The 20,714-nt window shown below is 40.7% G+C and overlaps 1 protein-coding gene across 5 annotated transcripts; it reads left to right on the top strand.

Annotated features, from left to right (window-relative positions):
* Positions 1–1,251: 1,251 nt before the first annotated feature.
* Positions 1,252–17,486, top strand: HDAC11 (histone deacetylase 11). 5 transcript variants are annotated; one of them, XM_072128138.1, is made up of 10 exons: positions 1,252–1,407; positions 2,076–2,224; positions 4,264–4,364; positions 6,489–6,605; positions 7,668–7,710; positions 8,774–8,850; positions 10,231–10,293; positions 11,112–11,208; positions 13,933–14,111; positions 14,965–17,486. In XM_072128138.1, coding segments are annotated over exons 1-10 (1,008 nt in total). In that variant the 5' UTR covers positions 1,252–1,405; the 3' UTR covers positions 15,145–17,486. The 5 variants fall into 5 exon arrangements, with proteins under 5 accessions (XP_071984239.1, XP_071984240.1, XP_071984241.1 ...); XM_072128139.1 differs by lacking the exon at positions 1,252–1,407 and adding an exon at positions 1,426–1,563; XM_072128136.1 differs by lacking the exon at positions 1,252–1,407 and adding an exon at positions 1,579–1,919.
* Positions 17,487–20,714: the final 3,228 nt, after the last annotated feature.

A 20,714-nucleotide genomic window follows, 5' to 3' on the forward strand; every position in this document is an offset into this window, starting at 1 on the left:
CATGCCAAGATCCAACTAACATAGTTTTAACTGCAGCACCTTTAATATTCACTGCCTCCATACATGGTCCCCTTATCAAACGAGCTGTGTCAGGCAGAATTTTGGGTTGTTTTCATGGCTTCCATGTTAACTTTGTCGCCACCCTGCTGTGTAATCCACAAAATATACTGGCAAACTTTTATCATGTACCGATATTATTTGAGCGCTTCTTGCTCACCTCCTTTGGTTCCTCTCTGCCACCCATTGGTTTGAAGCCTGAGTCCATTTAGGGTATGTCGCCATGCCACTCTCTAGCCTGCTGCCGCTGCCTCTGCATGCCGTCCCCTATAGTGTCAGGGTCAATTATTGCATGTTTTAGATGCTATCTAGCTTCATTCTGTCACTCTGTCATGGCCATGCTGTTGCCCATAATTTTGGCATAATGGTGCGATTATGCAGCCTCAGAGGCATCCATGCATGCTGCCCCTGCTGTTTCCTGTCCATTTCCGTGGTGTTTCCATCCTTTTCTGAGGTTCCCAGGTGTTTGGCCAAGCTTCCCTGTGCAGAGCCTTGGTCCCCTTGAAAAATGCTCGAGTCTCCCATTGACTTCAATGGGGTTCGTTATTCGAGACGAGCACTCGAGCATCGGGAAAAGTTCGTCTCGAATAACGAGTACCCGAGCATTTTAGTGCTCGCTCATCTCTAGTCCTTACTCCAACGTTAACTTCAGATAATGAATGTAGTTTTATGCCACAGAAAGCTACGGAAAGGTTATTACATGCTGGTTCTGCTGAGGATGTGTGTATGGGGTTTTCATAAATCCCTTAGGGTGAAGACACACATGGCGTTTTTGGGCCGTTTTTAGTTAGTGCGTTTTCAGATCGTTAAAAACGCATGCGTTTTTGAAAAAACGTTTTTTAACGATCTGAAAACACACTAACTAAAAACGGCCCAAAAACGGCCTAAAAACGCCATGTGTGTCTTCACCCTTACGCTGCATTATTACGCTGTATTTCACTTTGGAATTTTCTGCACGGATAATACACTATGTGTGTAACCCCCACGAGGGTGTCTTATGTATCCATATTTTTGATGCAACTTTTTTAAGCGTATTAGAAAGACATGTTCTTCTACTTCTTTTGTCTAAACTGCAGTACTATGTAATTTGTAATACATTACCTAACAGATTTGGCAATCAGGAGTCTGGAAAAGTAAGGTGCTGATTGCTTGGTGTCACCTGACACCTCCTATACAAGCGGCTAGCTTGATCCCACACACAGAGCACATCCCTACATTTCCTGCAGCCTCAGCTCTCTTTATTATGTGTACCAGAACCTCATGATGTCACCATGACAAGTGTATAACCCCACCTTCTGTGTGACATCATGTGTTAGAGGAGTCACCCAGCCATACGGAAGGAAACAACATGTGAGTAATCAGAGAGGGGGAGATGGGTTACATAGAGGGCTAGCAGGCGGCCTGTCGCTCTATAGGAGGAAGGGGACGCAGGCTGTATCATTGCATATAGGCTGGATGGGAGGGAGACGAGCTTGCTGGCTATAAATCAGCAGGAAGTGGCTGTATGTGGGTTGCTGAGTATTTGCAACATGTTTGTGAGTTGCTGGGATACATTGTATACAAAGGCAGAAGCTGTTACAAGGTTGCGGTAGACAGGAAGGCAGTGTATTGTGGCTTGTATAAGAAGGAAGTGATTGGGTTACTTGATGGACAGTAGATACAAACATCTGGGCCTCCAAGGCGTTATATAAGCATGAGAAGGGGATGTGCTGTGCTAAATTATGTAAATGGAGAATGTATGCCCCCCAGCATTATGCATACAATGCAAGCACAGTCTGTACGAGACCATTCTCTATTGACAGTGTAAGCTAACGACCGCGATAAACAATGCTATGTCATAAAAGGTGCACTATGATCTGCCTGTAAGTACATCAGTATAGTTATGTCCACGACTACCCCATTTATCAGAAAAGACCTTGGAGATCTCCATGTGCAGGTTCCAGCAAAGTTTAGAACAAGATTTTGAAAATATTATCATAATATTTAATGGTATTAAAATGATTTCACATATTTCCTAGGCCTCATGAAACACAACTGTACGAAGACATCCCTACAAGTCGCTGGCCGATTGTTTATTCCACAGATTATAACATCACCTTTATTGGACTGGAGAAGCTTCATCCCTTTGACTCTGGCAAATGGGGGAAAATTATAAACTTCCTCAGGGGTAACTTTTAAGTTTAGTGATTTGTAGGAAAATGTTGTCCCTTGCAGTTAGGCTATATTCACACACAAGTACGCTCCTCTCAATGATAAGTCCTCACCCATTATGATCCATACCTGATTTAGGCTTCAAAAACTGCATATGAAAAACTGAATGTGTGGTGTCACACGTGGCGTTTTGAACCCATTTTTAGGCCGTTTCTAAGCAGTCCCCTAAAAGCGCATGCGTTTTTTGAAAACGCATCCATTTTTGGCCATTTTTTCCAATTATCTTTAAAAACGGTCAAAAAATGGATGCGTTTAACGGACTGCTTAAAAACTGCCTAAAAACGAGTGCAAAACACCACGTATGCCACCACCCTATGGGTGATGCCACACATGGCATTTTTAGTCCATTTATAAGCATGTATTTTCAGTCCGTTTAAAAACGCATCCATTTTTGACCGTTTTTTTCTCAATTATCTTAACGCATGGTAAACGCATAGCCAAACGCATGGTAAACAGTCAAAAACAGATGTGTTTTTAAAACGGACTAAAAACGCATGCTTAAAAACGGACCAAAAACACCATGTAGTCACACTGGGCTGGGAGGAGGAGGTGTGGGAAGCGCTCCTCACCCTTCCTCCTTCCACAGGCAGACATGCAACCACCCGTCCATAGAACCACAGACCTCTATTGTGGCCGTGTTCTGACACATTACAAGAGGACATGCCTCTTCAATAATAAGTCACACTTATACACTCACCGGCCACTTTATTAGGTACACCATGCTAGTAACGGATTGGACCCCCTTTTGCCTTCAGAACTGCCTCAATTCTTCGTGGCATAGATTCAACAAGGTGCTAAAAGCATTCCTCAGAGATTTTGGTCCATATTGACATGATGGCATCACACAGTTGCCGCAGATTTGTCGGCTGCACATCCATGATGCGAATCTCCCGTTCCACCACATCCCAAAGATGCTCTATTGGATTGAGATCTGGTGACTGTGGAGGCCATTTGAGTACAGTGACCTCATTGTCATGTTTAAGAAACCAGTCTGAGATGATTCCAGCTTTATGACATGGCGCATTATCCTGCTGAAAGTAGCCATCAGATGTTGGGTACATTGTGGTCATAAAGGGATGGACATGGTCAGCAACAATACTCAGGTAAGCTGTGGCGTTGCAACGATGCCCAATTCGTACCAAGGGGCCCAAAGAGTGCCAAGAAAATATTCCCCACACCATGACACCACCACCACCACCAGCCTGAACCGTTGATACAAGGCAGGATGGATCCATGCTTTCATGTTGTTGACGCCAAATTCTGACCCTACCATCCGAATGTCGCAGCAGAAATCGAGACTCATCAGACCAGGCAACGTTTTTCCAATCTTCTACTGCCCAATTTGGATGAGCTTGTGCAAATTGTAGCCTCAGTTTCCTGTTCTTAGCTGAAAGGAGTGGCACCCGGTGTGGTCTTCTGCTGCTGTAGCCCATCTGCCTCAAAGTTCGACGTACTGTGCGTTCAGAGATGCTCTTCTGCCTACCTTGGTTGTAATGGGTGGCGATTTGAGTCACTGTTGCCTTTCTATCAGCTCGAACCAGTCTGCCCATTCTCCTCTAGCATCAACAAGGCATTTCCGCCCACAGAACTGCCGCTCACTGGATGTTTTTTCTTTTTCGGACCATTCTCTGTAAACCCTAGAGATGGTTGTGCGTGAAAATCCCAGTAGATCAGCAGTTTCTGAAATACTCAGACCAGCCCTTCTGGCACCAACAACCATGCCACGTTCAAAGGCACTCAAATCACCTTTCTTCCCCATACTGATGCTCGGTTGGAACTGCAGGAGATTGTCTTGACCATGTCTACATGCCTAAATGCACTGAGTTGCTGCCATGTGATTGGCTGATTAGAAATTAAGTGTTAAGGAGCAGTTGGACAGGTGTACCTAATAAAGTGGCCGGTGAGTGTATATCACAATAGTTGTAATACATCTAAAAATTAATATAATTAATATTTTTTTTTCTAGTCATTATTATTCAATATTTTCCTTTATAGATGAGAAGTTAATAACAGATGACACAATTGTAACTGCTAAGGAAGCAACAGAAGATGATTTACTGGTTGTACATACGAGACGCTACATAAATAAATTAAAGGTAGTGTATGTAAATAACACACATATTTGGACCATCTGCACATTCATGTTTGCATTTTGAGGGCTCAAACAAGCCTTTGTTAATGCATGCGTTTGTTAACGCAATAATAATGCATGCGTTAACACAAGCGTTGACATTTACGTTTTGTAAATGCAAGTGTTAACCGCTGTTTAATTAGGTAAATCTCTCTTCAGCTGTTGCAAAGCATGCGTTAAATGTGACTGCACCCTTACACTGGGGTGTCAGCTGTTACAATCTAACCTGTTTAATGCCTCAGTCAGTGTGATGGTGGCATTTTACTTGCCTGCTGGTAGTCTCTGCCCATCAATCGCCCATGCCCCTCCTCCCTGGCGGGCATCGTCTTTGTAGGGCACCGATGGTTTCCATGACAGTCCTGAGGTCCGATCAGAACCCCAGGGCTGTCCAGGGCTGTATGGGACAGGATCTTAAAGGCACAGTGTCAGCCTATGTATGTGCATATACCGATGAGCTAATACCCTGCAATACTTGCAGTATTTCAGGGTATTATCGTGAACAAGCAAACAGACGTATTCTAGTTCATGTCCCATGATGGAAGTAATTAAAAAGTTTTTAGAAAAATGAGATTCAATAAAAAATGGCCCAAATCCCCATTAACACATAAAAAGATATATAATGTGAAAAAGTTCAGAATCATTACACAATCCCCACACATATAGTATCAACGCAATCGTAACGACCTGTAAAATAACAATAAATCACTATTGAACCCACACAATGAACGCTGTAAAAAACTGTAAAAAAAAACACCAAACATTATGATTTTTACCCATTTTATGCCACAAAATGCAATGGAAAGTGATCAAAAATCACTTCAGAATGATACTAGTGCAAAGTACTACGTCATGCAATAAATCAAGCCATCAACCAGTTCCGTAGACAAAAAAAGAAAAGGCTTTATTTTGATAAAATTTAGTAAAACATAAGAAAACATATGTAAGTCATTCTATTGGTCATCATACTGACCCATAGAATAAAAATATGCAGTTTATTAGGTTATATTATTATTAAGCGATATGGTGAACACCAAAAAAATCAAGTAAAAAAAATCAAATACATAATTGATCCAAAATGGTATCGCTGGAAAATATGTCTCATCCCACAAAAAATTGCTCACATATGGCCCCTCTAACAGAAAAACTAAAATTTTATACCCTACAAAGGGGTGCCAATGAGGAAACTAAAATCCACTTTGTATAAGACAAAACTGTGCCTTCCCTTCTGCACCTCGCTGTGCGTCCATACAAGTAATATCTACATGTGGGGTGCCTCCGTTCTCAGGAGAAATTGCATAACAAATTTTAAGATGGGGTTTTCTCGTTTTATGTGTAAATTTTAGGGCCAAATTAATGTATTACCGACAAAATTAGACCATTGTAAATGTCATCTGCATTTTTAATTTAATTGCTATGAAGATCTCAATGGGTTAACAAACTTCCTAAAAGCTGTTTCTGATAGTTTGAGAGGTGCAGATATTAAAATGGTTTGATATATAGGGGGTTTATAATATTATATATTTCAAATTTTATTAAAATCAATAATGATCCCTAAAAAAGTCAATTCTGCAATCACCATAAAAATACAGAAAACCAATGTTCAATTTGTAAGATGCGTGACATCAAAATAAATTATCCCGACGTTTCAAAAATGATAAAAACGTAAAGCAGATATATGGGAAATGTTATTCAGCAACTAATTTAGGTGATAAAACTGTCCGCCTGAAATTAGAACTTTGAAAATGGCAAATTTTTCAAAAAATGCATCAGTTTTTATTTTTTTAATAAACACAAAAATGATCAGCCAAAATTTACCATTAAAATGAAGTACAACATTTGACAAAAAACAATCTCAAAAGCACTTTGATAAGTAAAAGTGTTCAAAAGTTATAACCATATAGAGCGACGCTTGTCAGAATACAAAAATGGGACTGAGCCTTAAGCTATAAACGGGCTACTACTCATGTAGGAATTGCAGGTAATTAATTTTATATGTCATCAATATTTTAGATTAATAGCCTCTGGAATTGTCTTTAATTAAATATATATATAGTAAAATTCTGCTCATGACAATATTTATTTATTACAGTGGTCATTCGTAGTTGCCACTATTACAGAAATCCCACCATTGGTTCTGCTTCCGAACTTCCTAGTTCAAAGAAGAGTATTGAAACCACTGAGGACGCAGACCGGAGGCACCATCATGGTAACTAGCCACCTTTTGAAGGACAGATTGTAGTAATTTTCTTTTTCTATTTGTTTATTTTCCACAAAGTTTATATAATTAAGCTTGTTTTACCCAGTGCAGTTATTTCTTTCTCATTAAAAGTTTATAGTTCATATCTTCTGTTGGGTTATTTGACCTCATGGTGAACACCTGAGAGTAACACTTTCCTTCCAACAGGCAATGATGCTAGTGTTTCTAGTTGTCCATGTGATGTTATGCTGAACCATCATGCAGTTAAGAGAATGTTAAATTGCTAGTTCTAGCATTGGGGAAAACGGCACCATAAGTATAGGCCTGGACGCAAGAGTAGAGAAGCTATTTATGAGAAGAATCCGACCATAGTACAGTAATACGATTTAACCAAAATTGTACTAGGACTGATAGAGACAGTGAATAACAGTGAATTAGAGAATGTGTTATTTTGTTATCCTGAATTTATTCCAGAATCTGGTCTTTGTGGGAATACCCCTTTAAGGGGCTAAAGGTAGAGGGGTTTCCAGCCCTCGTGGGGGCTGGTACATAGATCTGGTGTTTCTCCTAGCAGATGGACCTGGGCTCTTCTGCTTAATCCTGACCTCCTTTCCCAAGGTCCGCTATTCCACCAGAGATTATCTCGGCTTCACTTGATGACATGGCTATTGAAAATGAGCTTCTAAGATTCAAAAGATTCTCAGTTTCGTTCACTCAGATGATAATTAAGGACTGTAAGCCTCAGTCCTCCCAAGATTTACCACCAGACTTGGATGGCCTTCTTCTACTAGTGCGAGCAGCATTTGCTCCTGCTGTTGCACAAACTGATCCCGCTTAAGGATTGTGGTGAGAGTATATCTCACTGAGTCAGAGCCAACACTTTTTTTTTCTACCTTGTGTCAATCTCCTAGCGGTTGGGCCTATACCTATGGTGCTGTGTGTGTCTGACCAGATCCGACAAGGGAAATCACAGAAAAGTACAGTAAGATCAGCTGACAGTCATCTAGTTTCTAATGCCACCAGAATGTTGGAGCACATAGACCCACAAATATTTATCTTCTTTACCTTCAGGCTGGAAAACTGGCTATTGAAAGAGGATGGGCAATCAATGTTGGCAAGTATAAACAGTACATAATGTGTTGTCTGGCTCATTCATTTTGTTGCCGATGCCCTTTTTTCATGCTGGGGTTTTGTTGCAGTTTTTCAGCTTACAGTAGTACCATGATTTTGTAGAAAAAGTTGTAAGACTGGATCATAAAGTTACCCTCCATCCTGTGAATAGGGGCTAACTTTAAGTTGGTGCAACCCCTTTAATTGTTATAAACTGTTTTAACTTTCAAACTACTGTGATGCGGAGTGCAGGACTCTACATGCCTGTATTTTCTACTGAATGAGAAAGGGATTAGAATCTGTTAACATCAAAGAGTCATCCATATGATTGTGGCGCTTGCAGTCACTTGCTTAGATATTTATAGAGTTTTCCTAAAACATACAAAAGAGATTAGTGATGTCTCAGGAATGGGGCCTTCCTGAGACCGGGTTGAACGAAGAGTCTATTTATCCCATAAACTTGAATGAAGAGTGGCCGACAATGCGCTGCAAACTTTGCTTTTGGATCTGACTGCAAGTAAGAGGTCAGCGGACCCCTGCTCTCAAGATAGTTGCAGGTCCTATACTGTGCTTTACTTTGTATGAGAAACCAGATGTAAAATTTTATTCCACCCAATGCCACTACCAATTGACTGATTTTAATTAGGATTCTTTCAAAGCATATCCATTGCACTTATACAACAAATCATAGTATTATAGGCAGGGTGGGCTCCATGTTTCAGTAGGCCCATGGGCGACAGTGAACTCACATGGCAGCATTAAAAATTCAGAAACTAAAACCTCCTGTTCCCTAAAATTTCCTTTAGTTTATCATACCAAACAGCCCCATCATGGGTATTTTATATAAAACCCCGCTCACTCCCTATGGATTCATTAGATACAACCCCCCTCGCCCCCATGGATTCCTTATGTGGGCCCCCTAGCAGTTCTGGGCCCCGGGTATGCCCAGTGCTGGCGACAGGCCTGATTACAGGTTAGTTTAATATAGATCCAGAGCTAAATAAATGGCTGCTCATTCTAATCATTCCGTTCTAATTGTGTGCTCCTTTTCTGTTTCTTTTTTTAAGGTGGAGGCTTCCATCATTGCTCCAGTGACAAAGGGGGAGGATTTTGTGCTTATGCTGATATAACATTAGCTATCAAGGTAAAGTTAAGAAAAATTACAGAAAAAAATACCATATCGGATTATTGTAGCAGGCTGTAATAAAGCCTATCTAGAAAAACACATGTAATAGCTTAGCTGAAAAGTACAAACCATATTAGATGAAGCACTACTACATCAAGGTAGCCAAGGTTCCCAAATCTCAATAGCCTTTAATATGTTAGTATATTAGGACTAACCCTCTTGTAGTGGCAGGTTTCCGATGGAAATACCGGGCACCAGCTCACCGGTATCGCGGTTTAAAACACTTTTTAAACGTTATAGCCGACGCAGGCAGGTACGCGCTCGGCGCTTACCGTGCACGCGGCTCTCATTCACTTCCTATGTAGCCGCGTGCACGGTAAGTGCCGAGCGCGTACCTGCCTGCGCCGGCTATAAAGTTTAAAAAGTGTTTTAAACCGCGGTACCGCGGTTTAAAACACTAACGAAAATAAGCTCCGGCACCAGCTCACCCTGAGCTGGTGCCCAGTATTTCCATCGGAAACCTGCCACTACAAGTGGTAGGTTTCCTTTAAGGAAATCTACCATCAAAATCAAGCCATGATAAGCCAGGGACATTTACTCATAGATCCAGGCACGTGACTATGGTAATCTTCATATATTATTTATCCAAGGCCTCCTTCCTTCTAAAAAAATAAATAAAATTATGATAATTAACTTGAGGGGCTATCCTAGCCCCTCTGTGATCTTGCTTTACAGGTTGTTACATTGTCTCACCCTTCCTGCTCCCTCAGCACTTGTGGTAGCCCATCAGGCTAGGAAGTAGGCCATGGATAACAAATTTAAGAAGATAACCAAAGTCACGGTGTCTGGGTCTATAAGTAAGTGTCCCTGGTTTATTAAGCTTTATTTTGTTGGTAGATTTCCTTTTAATAAAACTATTATTGGCTCTTAGGCTCCCTGCACTCTTACATTTGCTGTTTGCACCCCTGAATTGTTTACTTTGCAGTCTGTAAGTAATTAATTTCTGAGCCATGTGTCCACAGAAATGCTCCGTGTGTCATCTGTATGCCATACATTTTTGCAAATTTAAAAAAGAAACGGGAGGCTTGTAAATTATCTCATTAGCTTCTCAAAACCCTTTGAGGAGTCACATAACGTGCATGGGTCCATCCACTGAAATGTGTTTGTGTGCCATCCTAAAAAAACATTATTCCCTTGATTGATAGGGATCCCAGAGTTTGAACCGTCACTGATCATAAAGCTCTGGCATATTATAATAATTTGTCATCAATTTTATTAGATGTGATAAACATTTTAATTTATTACACAGTAGTATATAACTAATAAAACTAATGTTATGTATTTCTATATTTAATAATACAAACATGAATAATAGTCTTTACATGTTTACGTTTGTAGTTCTTATTTGAGCGCGTTGAAGGTGTTTCCAAGGCAACAATTATAGATTTGGATGCCCATCAGGTACTGGACTATACTGTTGTAGAGTCAAGTTTTACTGATTTTGTACACAGACTAGTTTCAGACTTTAGGCTGCAAAGTTATATTAGATTTTGTTGTGCCTTTTCTTCAGTTTGCTATTTTTCCTTTGGTATAATGAGATCATATGGGGAGGAGTGCACAGTATGAAGGGCAACTGCTGGGGGGAGGGCACAATATGAAGGACAGCTGCTGGGGGGAGGGCACAATATGAAGGACAGCTGCTGGGGGGAGGGCACAATATGAAGGACAGCTGCTGGGGAAGGGCACAATATGAAGGACAGCTGCTGGGGGGAGGGCACAATATGAAGGGCAGCTGCTGGGGGAGGGCACAATATGAAGGACAGCTGCTGGGGGATGGCACAGTATGAAGGGGAGATTGTGGGGGGCACAGTATGAAAGGGAGCTCCTCGGGAAGGGCACAGTATGAAGGGGAGCAGCTGGAGGGACACAGTATGGAGGGGAGCACCTAGACGGGACACAGTATGAAAAGGAGGTTATTGGGGGCATAGTATGAAGGGAAACTGCTTTGGGGACACAGTTTGAAGAGGAGCTGCTATGGGGCCACAATATGAGAGTGAGCTACTAGGGGGCACAACATGAGGCTTGAGCACAATATGAGGGGGAGATGTGGGGGACACAATATCAGTGGGGTCCAAATATGAGAGGCCACAGATTGATATTAATGATGGGGGCACTAAGGGTAGAGTTAGGGGTGGGGCAAAAGGCATGGTTGAGCAAAAACAATTCTCTCTCTAATGCATGTCTAATTTACATAATTTATGTCTATTCCTATTTATTAGGGTAATGGGCATGCAAGAGATTTCATGGATGATAAAAGAGTATACATCATGGATATGTTCAATCGGCACATTTACCCTGGAGATACTTTTGCAAAACGTATGTAAACTAATTTAATAATATATGTTACATTAGGAAAGTCTTCAGAACCTCTCAATTCTAGTTTCCGTTTGTCATTATGCACAAAGTTAAAATGAAATGTTAAAAAAAGTTTTCACTTTACAGAAAAGGAAAAAATAAAATATTCCATTGACATAAGTATTTAGATGTAACGCTGGCGACGGGTTCTGCCCCTTGTCACATTCCCCGCCACAGGTTTACCTTCAGCCTCCGTGTCTGGCCATGCTTCAGCCTCTCTCTCCTTCTTAAAGGAACAGGGCATTTCTCAGCTAGGCTGTCCCAGCCTACCAGCATGCACCTCCATTCATATACCCCAACATGCCCTGTTCTCCATGCCTGAGCAAAGGTTCCTAACTTGCTAGACCTGCTGTGCAGTATCTGATTCTGTTTGCCACAAGCAAAACAATTGTCAACTCTGTTAAACTGACTTCAATGTACATTTTTCTCAATCTGCATCAGTCTAGCATCCTTTTTCACGGGTTCTCATGTATTATATTCAGAGTGATTAGTGAAAAACTAAGGATACATTCACACATCCACAAGAGGCGGCGGTGAGCTAGCTCAAAGATGTCAGCTAGCTCACGGCCCCCATAGAAGTGCATTATGCATGGACGACGTGGGGCGATTCTCTGAGATCGTGCGTCCGATATCCTACATGTGTCAAACCCCGCTCAGGTCAGACAGAGTTCACCATCCTTTAAGTGTTGCATGTAAGTGCATGGGGTTGCAACACAATTTGAAAATGAAATCCCGCACTCAGTCCGAATTAGTCAGATCGTCCGACGCCACGCACCCCAATTTGTATCACATGAAAGCTGGCGCCCCTGGGCCAAAATCTGATTGCGTGCGACACAATCCCACCGCAGACACTTGTTAAATACCTGTGCAAGCCGTGTAATCCCTGAAAAAGGTGCAAAGTCTGACAAAAGTGAGCAGCGCGACCCTTAGTAAATGAGCCCCAATGTCTCTCCCCGCACTGTGTCCGAGGCGTGTAATAGCCCGCTTTGGAGAGGGGAGGGTTGAGCAGCGTTGTGGACTTGTGCCTGTACCCTAAGACATGCTCTACATTTATATGATTCAACGAAACTGCCGTTGAGTAGGTGCCGTGGTGACCAAGGACGTGTAGCAACCAGGGCAAGAGACAAAAGAGAAAAAAAAAGAAAAAAAGCGCAGAAGACTCAAGTGTAATCTTTTTAATAAGGGGATAGACTCTTAGGGAGAGACTCTCACCTGGTGCATTTGAAATAAGCGCATGTCATAAAAGTTGCAGCAAGGAGGAGCTGCTGCCCGCGGGACAAGGAGTCCATCCAGAATGGCGGGCCCGGCGGTGTGCCGAAAATCCATGAGGTGTAGTCCCGGTAGAGTCGGCGCTGCTTGCGCCGACTGTACCGGGACTACACCTCGTGGATTTTCATCTACATTTATAGGAATGGATACACAGTTAAAATAACGCCCATTGGCATTGATCCATTAAAGTATTGCATATAATTTAACCATATGCCATTATTATTATTATTATTAACCATTATTATATAATAATTTCTTATTCTCCTTCAATTAAAAATACTCATCAGAAATATGAGATTGTGCAACTTCTGGGATCCTTTAGTTACTCCTGTGTTGTCTTGGATGTGTCCTTAAGGTTGCAATATGGTGAACATTTGGCTAATCTGAGGAGCACTGTGGGTCAGATTTTCATTAAGAGTAAAGCATCATTCAAATGGCCAAGTGCTGGTCCAAACTAGATCCGGGGCGTAGTACACAGCCGGGTGGATAAGGGAGGGGAAGGGAATGCTACTGACCCCTCCTCTCTCCATTGAACTCCGAGTGCCTCAATATCTGTGTTCTCATCACACCGTGATTGGGTGCCATAGGGGCCTTCATCTGGCCACAAATAGTCCCCATGCGGTCATTTGCCCTCATAGTAGAATTTTTGGTAGCAAAGCTAAGGGTCTGAATATGTTGTCAATGTGAAAATCATCATATTCCATAGCGCTTTACAAATCATAGGGAACATATACAAATATAATAATACATTACAGATCACAGTCATTTGGAACAAGTGAGGGCCCTGCTCACAAGAGCGTACAGTCTATGAGGATGAGGGGTGACGCAAGAGGTACAAGAGCTTGTATCATGGTCCAGTCATTCTGGAAACAGAATTAAATAATGCAATAAATAAAAATGTTGCTGCTTGAACCAGCCATCAGTCGCGATCTTATATACAAAGTCCTAAGTCAATGGGACTGCAGAGAAGCCTGGAGCTTGGTATCTATCTCATGTTTTCTGAATAACAGGCGGTAGGAGGACATAGGATGGATCAGTAACGTGAGAGTTGAAATTTCATGCAGTTAGCGAGTGTGATAAGCTGCCTAAAGAGATGGGTTATAAGAGCATGTTTGAAAGGAGGTTGATTGTTAGTCTTATAGTCTGGAAAAGGGAATTCCAGAGAATTGGTGCCGCTCTGGAGAAGTCCTGGAGATGTATGAGAGGTAAGGGTATAGATTAATCACAGGCAGATCGAAGAGCATGGGTAGGGCTATAGACTGAGGTAAGAGAGGAGAGGTAGAGAAGTGCAGTATTATGCAGAGCTTTGTGCATGAGGGTTATTTATTTGTGCTTTGATAGTTGGCACAAATGGCTAAAGATATAATTTGAGATATAATTGTGTTTTTTTGATTGTTACAAATACACCATATATAGGTGCAATAAAGCGGAGAATAGAGCTAGACTGGGGCACAGAAGACAAAGAATATTTGGAAAAAGTAGAAACTCATGTGAAAGGGGCACTGAATGAGATCACTCCAGATGTCATCATCTACAACGCAGGAACAGATATTCTGGATGGAGATCCACTCGGAGGACTCTCTATTTCCCCTCAAGTAAGTAGCAGACAAATCACTATGGAGGCATAAAACCAATATATAACATGATCCATAAGCATGGGTTTAGGGCAGAAAATGCGGTTCACTCCCCCCCTTCCCCCTTTTTCCTTCCTCCAACCCTTAAATCCTTGTATGTGTTGTCTTGTCTTATGTTTTACACCCATTTTCATGTTTTTCAACTACCTTTGACAGGCCGTATGGTCGTTTTGACAATTGTTGTTGTTGTTGATGTTCTTAAAAAGTTTACCCTTTTCACCAAATGCGATGTATACCACTATAAAAGTACATATGTACCAATAATGTAAATGTATACGTATTTCTACTTGTTGCAAACCAAACAATATATCTCTACGTTTTGTATCACTATGTAACAGTCAATAAAGTTTGATGTTGAACCATAAAACCAATATATAATACATATAAGCGAACATACATTTTTGAGTATGGACATAAGAAGCAACAACAGCAGCTGGGGACCATTATATAGACTGGCTGTTATTCAGTGATCATGAGCTAGGTTGCATTGGTGGCAGAGGCATTACAATAAAAAAACACACTAAAAATTTAATAATTGTGGAACTTCTTATGCTGCCGTGTGTCACACATTTAAATTAGATTTTAAGGCACAATTTTCTCCAGATTTGCAGATTTTAATCTACAACTTCTAACAAGGGGCTGGTGTGAGATTGGAAAATGAAGGAATGGGAGTCCTGAACATTACATCTTCAAGGATTTATGTCATTACTTGTGGTTTCAACTTCTGAAGCCCTAAATGTATATGTAAATGTATTTACCATGTTTTTCATTATATTATTTCATTCTTATCCTCTTGTATTGATTTTATTAATAGGGAATTATAAAAAGAGATGAAATTGTGTTCAGTATTGCCAGAAGCCGATCCATCCCAATTCTGATGGTCACCTCAGGAGGATACCAGAAGAGGACAGCACGGATAATTGCAGATTCCATACTTAACCTGCACAACCTTGGCCTTATTTCCAATTCTCTGAAAAATGAGCCCAGGATATAATTGATGATCTTTTAACTAACTTGGTGTGGCAATAATTAACATTTTGTTAAAAAATGTAATATGTGAATCTAAAATACTGTGTATTTGTTTTGGTTAAGGAGATTCACTGGTATTAAGGGGGTGATTTACCATAAATGTATCTTCTGATATTGTGCCATTTGGCTAATAGGAGCGATCAAAAATGCACTGAACATTAGTCTGTTTTATTACATGAGGTCAGTGCCCGCCGGATCTCTTCTCAAAGTGATTGTTGGACGGCTTTGATGGACGCCGAGCTATGAGCGTCACTGCTTAACGAAGGCAGAGGGAAAATAAACACAAACTATATCTAATGTACAGGTTATTGTTTGCTTCTGTTAGCCATATATTTTGTCTGTGTAATTTTGGTTAATGGGAAAGGGACCATTTTATCATTATATATCATGTATAGGGCAGTAGAGTCTTATGACAGATCAACTTTAAAGAGGACCTGTCACCCATAATTTCGGCACTAGGAGCTGCTTACTAAAGTAGCTGCTTACTAGTGCTTAAACAAACGCTGCAGTGTTAGAAGGATAGCATTACCGGAAACCTCTGGTAACACTATCTAACACTGCGGCGGGGTACAATGTAATCATCGGACCACTTGCAAAGCGGTCCGATGTATTCATGAGGGGGCGGGGTTGGGGCGTGGTTAGGGGCGGTGACTTCCGCATGGCGCGTGGCAGTTACCGCCTGCCTATGGAATGAGCGAGGCGGTCCGGGGAAGAGGCAGCGCCTTGGACCGCCCCATCATGAATACATTGGACCGCTTTGCGAGTGGTCCGATGATTACATTGTACCCCGCCTCAGTGTTAGATAGCGTTACCGGATGTTTCCAATAATGCTATCCTTCTAACACTGCGGCGCTTTATTAAGCACGAAATTATGGGTGACAAGTCCTCTTTAAAGGAGTTTCCCACTATATACACTTGTCTCCATCTGGTGGTCAGATTCTTGGGGATCATGGAAACGGAGTCTACAATTGCACTCCATTCGCTTCTGTGGGACAGCATAGTCTAATAGTAGTGAATGGATCGCTGGATGGCGCCCAGACCTCCATTTGTATTACTGTTTGTTTATTCTTATACAACATCCACAGCAATCAGACACGTCCCTCCTGGATCACTGTGGATAGTGAGTAGTTATGTGCAATGTGAAAATCCCTTTAATTGCACATTCAATGGCATTTTCTGTGCACTGTGATACTAAAGAAAATGCTTTAAAGTAGAATCTTCCTACTGCAAAATATGTAAAAACTACTTATTAATACTAAAGTTTAAGATCCCAGAGATAGGATTCCTATTAGTCATGTATGACCAAAATGGTTAAACTGGAAATAACACTTTAAGGGGTTGTTCGATTTCAATCAATTCTATGCTATGGGTTCCAGGGATTATATAAATAATAAATACATAATAGATCTCTAAAAGGCTCTCTGTCACTGCCGATCACTGTTGGAGTGATAAGTGTTAGTTCTTTATTATTTTTAGACCACCGTGGAACCATGAAACACAACAACCCCTTTAAATACATACATACTTATATTGCAGCTAAATGGATTCTTTATTAGGGTTTTGGACACTAAATATAGTATAAGTTTCCCATAAGTATAAGTATCCCTTTTTATTACTTGGCTATCGTTTTTTCTTTCCTAAATGTGCCAAAATTTCTTCTATCAATAGTTGTTTAGGTGTTTCTAGGCTTCTTTGTAAAAAAAAGAAAGACCACAATCTATTTAAAAAAAAGATGATAGGTAGTGGGTAGTCTTTCATTACACTGTACTTACTTTCTTACTCAGATCGTGTAAAGTATACTCTAATGCACAAGTGATGAGGGCACCGACAGGTATTCACAGGCCGAGACAGTTGTGAGATCCCTAAACTGTGTGGTGCCTTCTGCCTCCCTGTGACATAGCAAGGACAGGCTGGTGGAGGACCAGTGCATTTCTAGAGGAAAAACCAATCACAAATTCAAGATAAATTTCAGTTCATTTTTCAACATCTACAATGATACTAAAGAACAGCAAGTAAGACCCTGTCACACAGGCAGAAGGTGAGACCGCAAAGCGAACTCTTCCATGTAAACTTGTGAAAAGAATAAAACTAAAACTATAAATCAGAAAATGGAGCTTGTGCTTCTGAGTTTTACATTTGAAGTGATTTTTCTGTATTTTACCACCAGCAAAATGATTGAAACAAACGTTATCACTGATACAGTTCTCTAAAGTTGTGAATGTAAAGTTGTTGTGTTTTAATTTTATTGATAGTAATTTAACTTTTGGTGTTTTGTCTCTTAATAAATTATTATACTTTGCTACTAAAGGGTGGAATTTGTCTTCTTTCATCTGGTCTTGTTTATAAGAAGACCTTCTCCATTTTATGGATCATGCATGAATCAGATGTATCTTAGTTACTATTAAGTGTATAAATATGGACTATATAAAGTTTAATGTGAATCTCAAATTTCATAATAATAATTTTTATCAAATTTTATTATTTCATAATACTCGGTGTGTCTATTCATTCACATACACACCCGGAGTATAACGAAATGCAACATTGTTTCTTTATTGATGTGTGTACACATAATTGATCTCTAAACAAAAAAGCATTGCACAAAGATAATCAAGGTTACATATTATATAAAGTTGCTATCATAAAGAATGGTGGAATAAGGATTCACCCAACACTCTTATGAATCCCTCAATTTAGGGGATCACATGCAAATTTAATTATAGGGGTCTATATTTGCATGTAGGGGAAGAATACCCCCAAAACTTTCCCTATCAGTTTTTTTATTTTAATAATTTCTACTTAACTTAATATGAAGTATTATCTTTTTTAACAAAATAAAGAATAAACGTAAATTTTTACTGCCACCTTTCCCTTCTTTTCCCATTCTCCTCTTGAATAAAACTGAATTAACTTATGGTGGTGTACACCTGGCAGGAAAACAAACTACAAAAATAAAACTATATACACAAGACCAACAATAATTCTTCTGACTTTCTTACTATTCAATTCACCATCGTCTGCATGGAGTTTATATGTTCTCCCCGTATCTGCGTGGGTTTCCTCCGGTTACTCCGGTTTCCTCCCACTATCCGAAAATATGCTGATAGGTTAATTGGCCCTAATAAAAAAAAATCTCCCCAATTCTTTGCATGTTGTCAGTATCTCAGTATTCATATTCAAAAAAGGTTACAAAACACTTAAACGTGTGGTTATTTTAATATTTTTATATATATATTGTTATATATAAGACTAACATATATTGTTATATATAACACCAACACTGTATAACATTAACTACTTCTGCATATAGGGGAGAAATGTCTGCTATTTACTAGTTAGCTATTAATGATCCTGAGCTCCCGTAACCAGCTGTTTGAAAGCAGTATTCAGAGAATCATCTCAAATGCAACTCGTTTGTTCTTATTTTGTAGTTTTGCACTTTGCATGGTGCACGTTTGTATATTGTGAAAATTGCAATAAAGATGAAAAAAATTTATCTTTATAAAATAGAGAAGATAATGTCCAGAACTCCTGGCTGGCTTATGTTATGGTGATCTTTCAAAAAGGTCTCTCTATCATCAATGGTAGATTATCATTTCAAACTAGGGGCGCCCATGGCCGTCCAACCTGGTCATCTAATATATCAGAGCAGCGGCAGGCAGAGCAAAGGAATAAGGTTGGGACTTACACCAGCAGCCAAGCCACTAATCATCCCCCCTTGTCTTACTTCTGTCAGTCACTCTAGAGGGGGAGGGGGTCACAGCACATGCTCCATGTTAAGAGCATGACCAGGAAGCTGTATGTTCAGAACTGTGATCTCCCTCTCCTCCTTATACAACACCGCTGCCAACGTTTAAACAGTGAAGTGTTGTGAAAGAGGCCCCCCATCTGTATCTCCCCAGCAGGTGAGCCTGCGCAATTAGTGTTAGGCCTCAGTAGTTTTAGACCCTGCCTGTATAGCATGTGTTAAGGTATGTGATGTTTCTTATCCAATGATATTCTTCCAGGTGAACTGGAGTGTGATTGGAGAGTGAGCCCCACCTAACCACGAAATGACAAAACCTCTGGACAGGAAGGTGCAAGGGCTCTTGAGTTCCAAAAACCTCTTAGAGCACAAGCTCTTTGAATCTAGCTCCTGACACAAGAGCACCTCTTGGAATCCAGCTCTCCTAGAGAGCACACCATGCTGATTGTCAGTGACCAGAGTGACAGTGTGACGCACACCTTCAGTGCTACACATAGAACACCCAAGACAAAGATACAGCTACCATATCTGGACACAGCTACATCCCAGCCTGCACCTACTACCAGGCTAGCGAATCTACTCCTGAGGATCACTCTCCATGACCACTCCAGTAATCCAGAATTCCTCCAACAATCAGGCATCTGTAACAAGATCGTTTGGCCTGATGCCTGCAGTTGTTCTAATAAAGAAACGTGAGTTATTTTGCACAATGTTGCCTCCGCTTGTTCCCTGGATATGGCTGTAACACCAAGACCTGGTTCGAGACCTGCCAGGCTGTAGGACAGCCCTCCGGTCCCCATACCAAGCACCATGACACCAGCGTGCCCTAGGCCGCAACCACCAGCCACTCCAGTATTCTGGGCCCGGCTGCCTCCAGGCCACAAGAAAAGGCTAGGCCCCAGTGGGGGATTTTGTACTTCTCTTAATTTCTACAGAATCAGCTTATCAGCTGTGTTTCCATCTGATAAACTTTTTCTATCTCTCTAGGTTTGCACATTGGAAAAGCCTCTCTTGACACCCAGAGGTAATTACCTTAGCCACTAGGCTACTAGTGAGGAAATAAAACTCTCCTTGTTAACTTATTGGGGCACTTTTACTTATGTTGTCCGGCGATAATGCACTGTGCCGCGATTCACTAAGATTGTGCGCCCGATATCGTGCATTCGTAGGATTCCTGTCTGGCTATAAAACTAATCAAGCGACATAAGAAGTCTTCCTGCAACTTAAGAATGAAGTATCAGACCCTGTTATTATTTGTCAGATGCCATTTGTTAAAAATTACCATCTTTGCTAGATTGACCTATTCTTTACCAATCTTGATGCTGAGACTAAGGCATAGTGATGTTAAGAGAATTTAATCTGTTTTCTTAGGATTCATAAAAAAAAAATATATCAACTCTAGATTAGCTAAGCCAAATTTACCTGGAATGATAAATCAGGAGGATATCATTCTTTGAATATTAGGCAGTACAACATACTCTGTAAATGCAGGTACATTAGAATACAGAATATTTAATGACGGATAGTTCCCTTAGGAAGTCCAACACCAGCCCTTGAAATAGAAATGGTGTTCCCACCCTATCTGAAGGGGAGCTGATCTGCAGTTCCCTATTCTGACCACTACGTTAAAAGCAGAGATGTCTCCTAACATGTCCCATTTTCTGAAAACTCATCTGTGGTGCTAAGATTTGGGTCACTCCATATTATTATATTTGATTGAATTAATTTTGGAATCTGCTTTGACCAGGGCTTGTTATTAAAAGACCATTTTTAAACACACACGACTTATA

The sequence above is a fragment of the Engystomops pustulosus genome, chromosome 10 (assembly GCF_040894005.1).
Source record: "Engystomops pustulosus chromosome 10, aEngPut4.maternal, whole genome shotgun sequence".
Lineage (NCBI taxonomy): Eukaryota > Metazoa > Chordata > Amphibia > Anura > Leptodactylidae > Engystomops > Engystomops pustulosus.

What these genes read in the sequence shown, in the direction of transcription:
- HDAC11 (XM_072128136.1), top strand. Translation starts at nt 1,885, where the DNA reads ATGCTATGTCATAAAAGGTGCACTATGATCTGCCT. An exon ending in AGGATGGGCAATCAATGTTG is followed by an intron (nt 7,711 to 8,773) that starts GCAAGTATAAAC and finishes TCTTTTTTTAAG; the next exon opens with GTGGAGGCTTCCATCATTGC. An exon ending in GACTCTCTATTTCCCCTCAA is followed by an intron (nt 14,112 to 14,964) that starts GTAAGTAGCAGA and finishes TTTTATTAATAG; the next exon opens with GGAATTATAAAAAGAGATGA.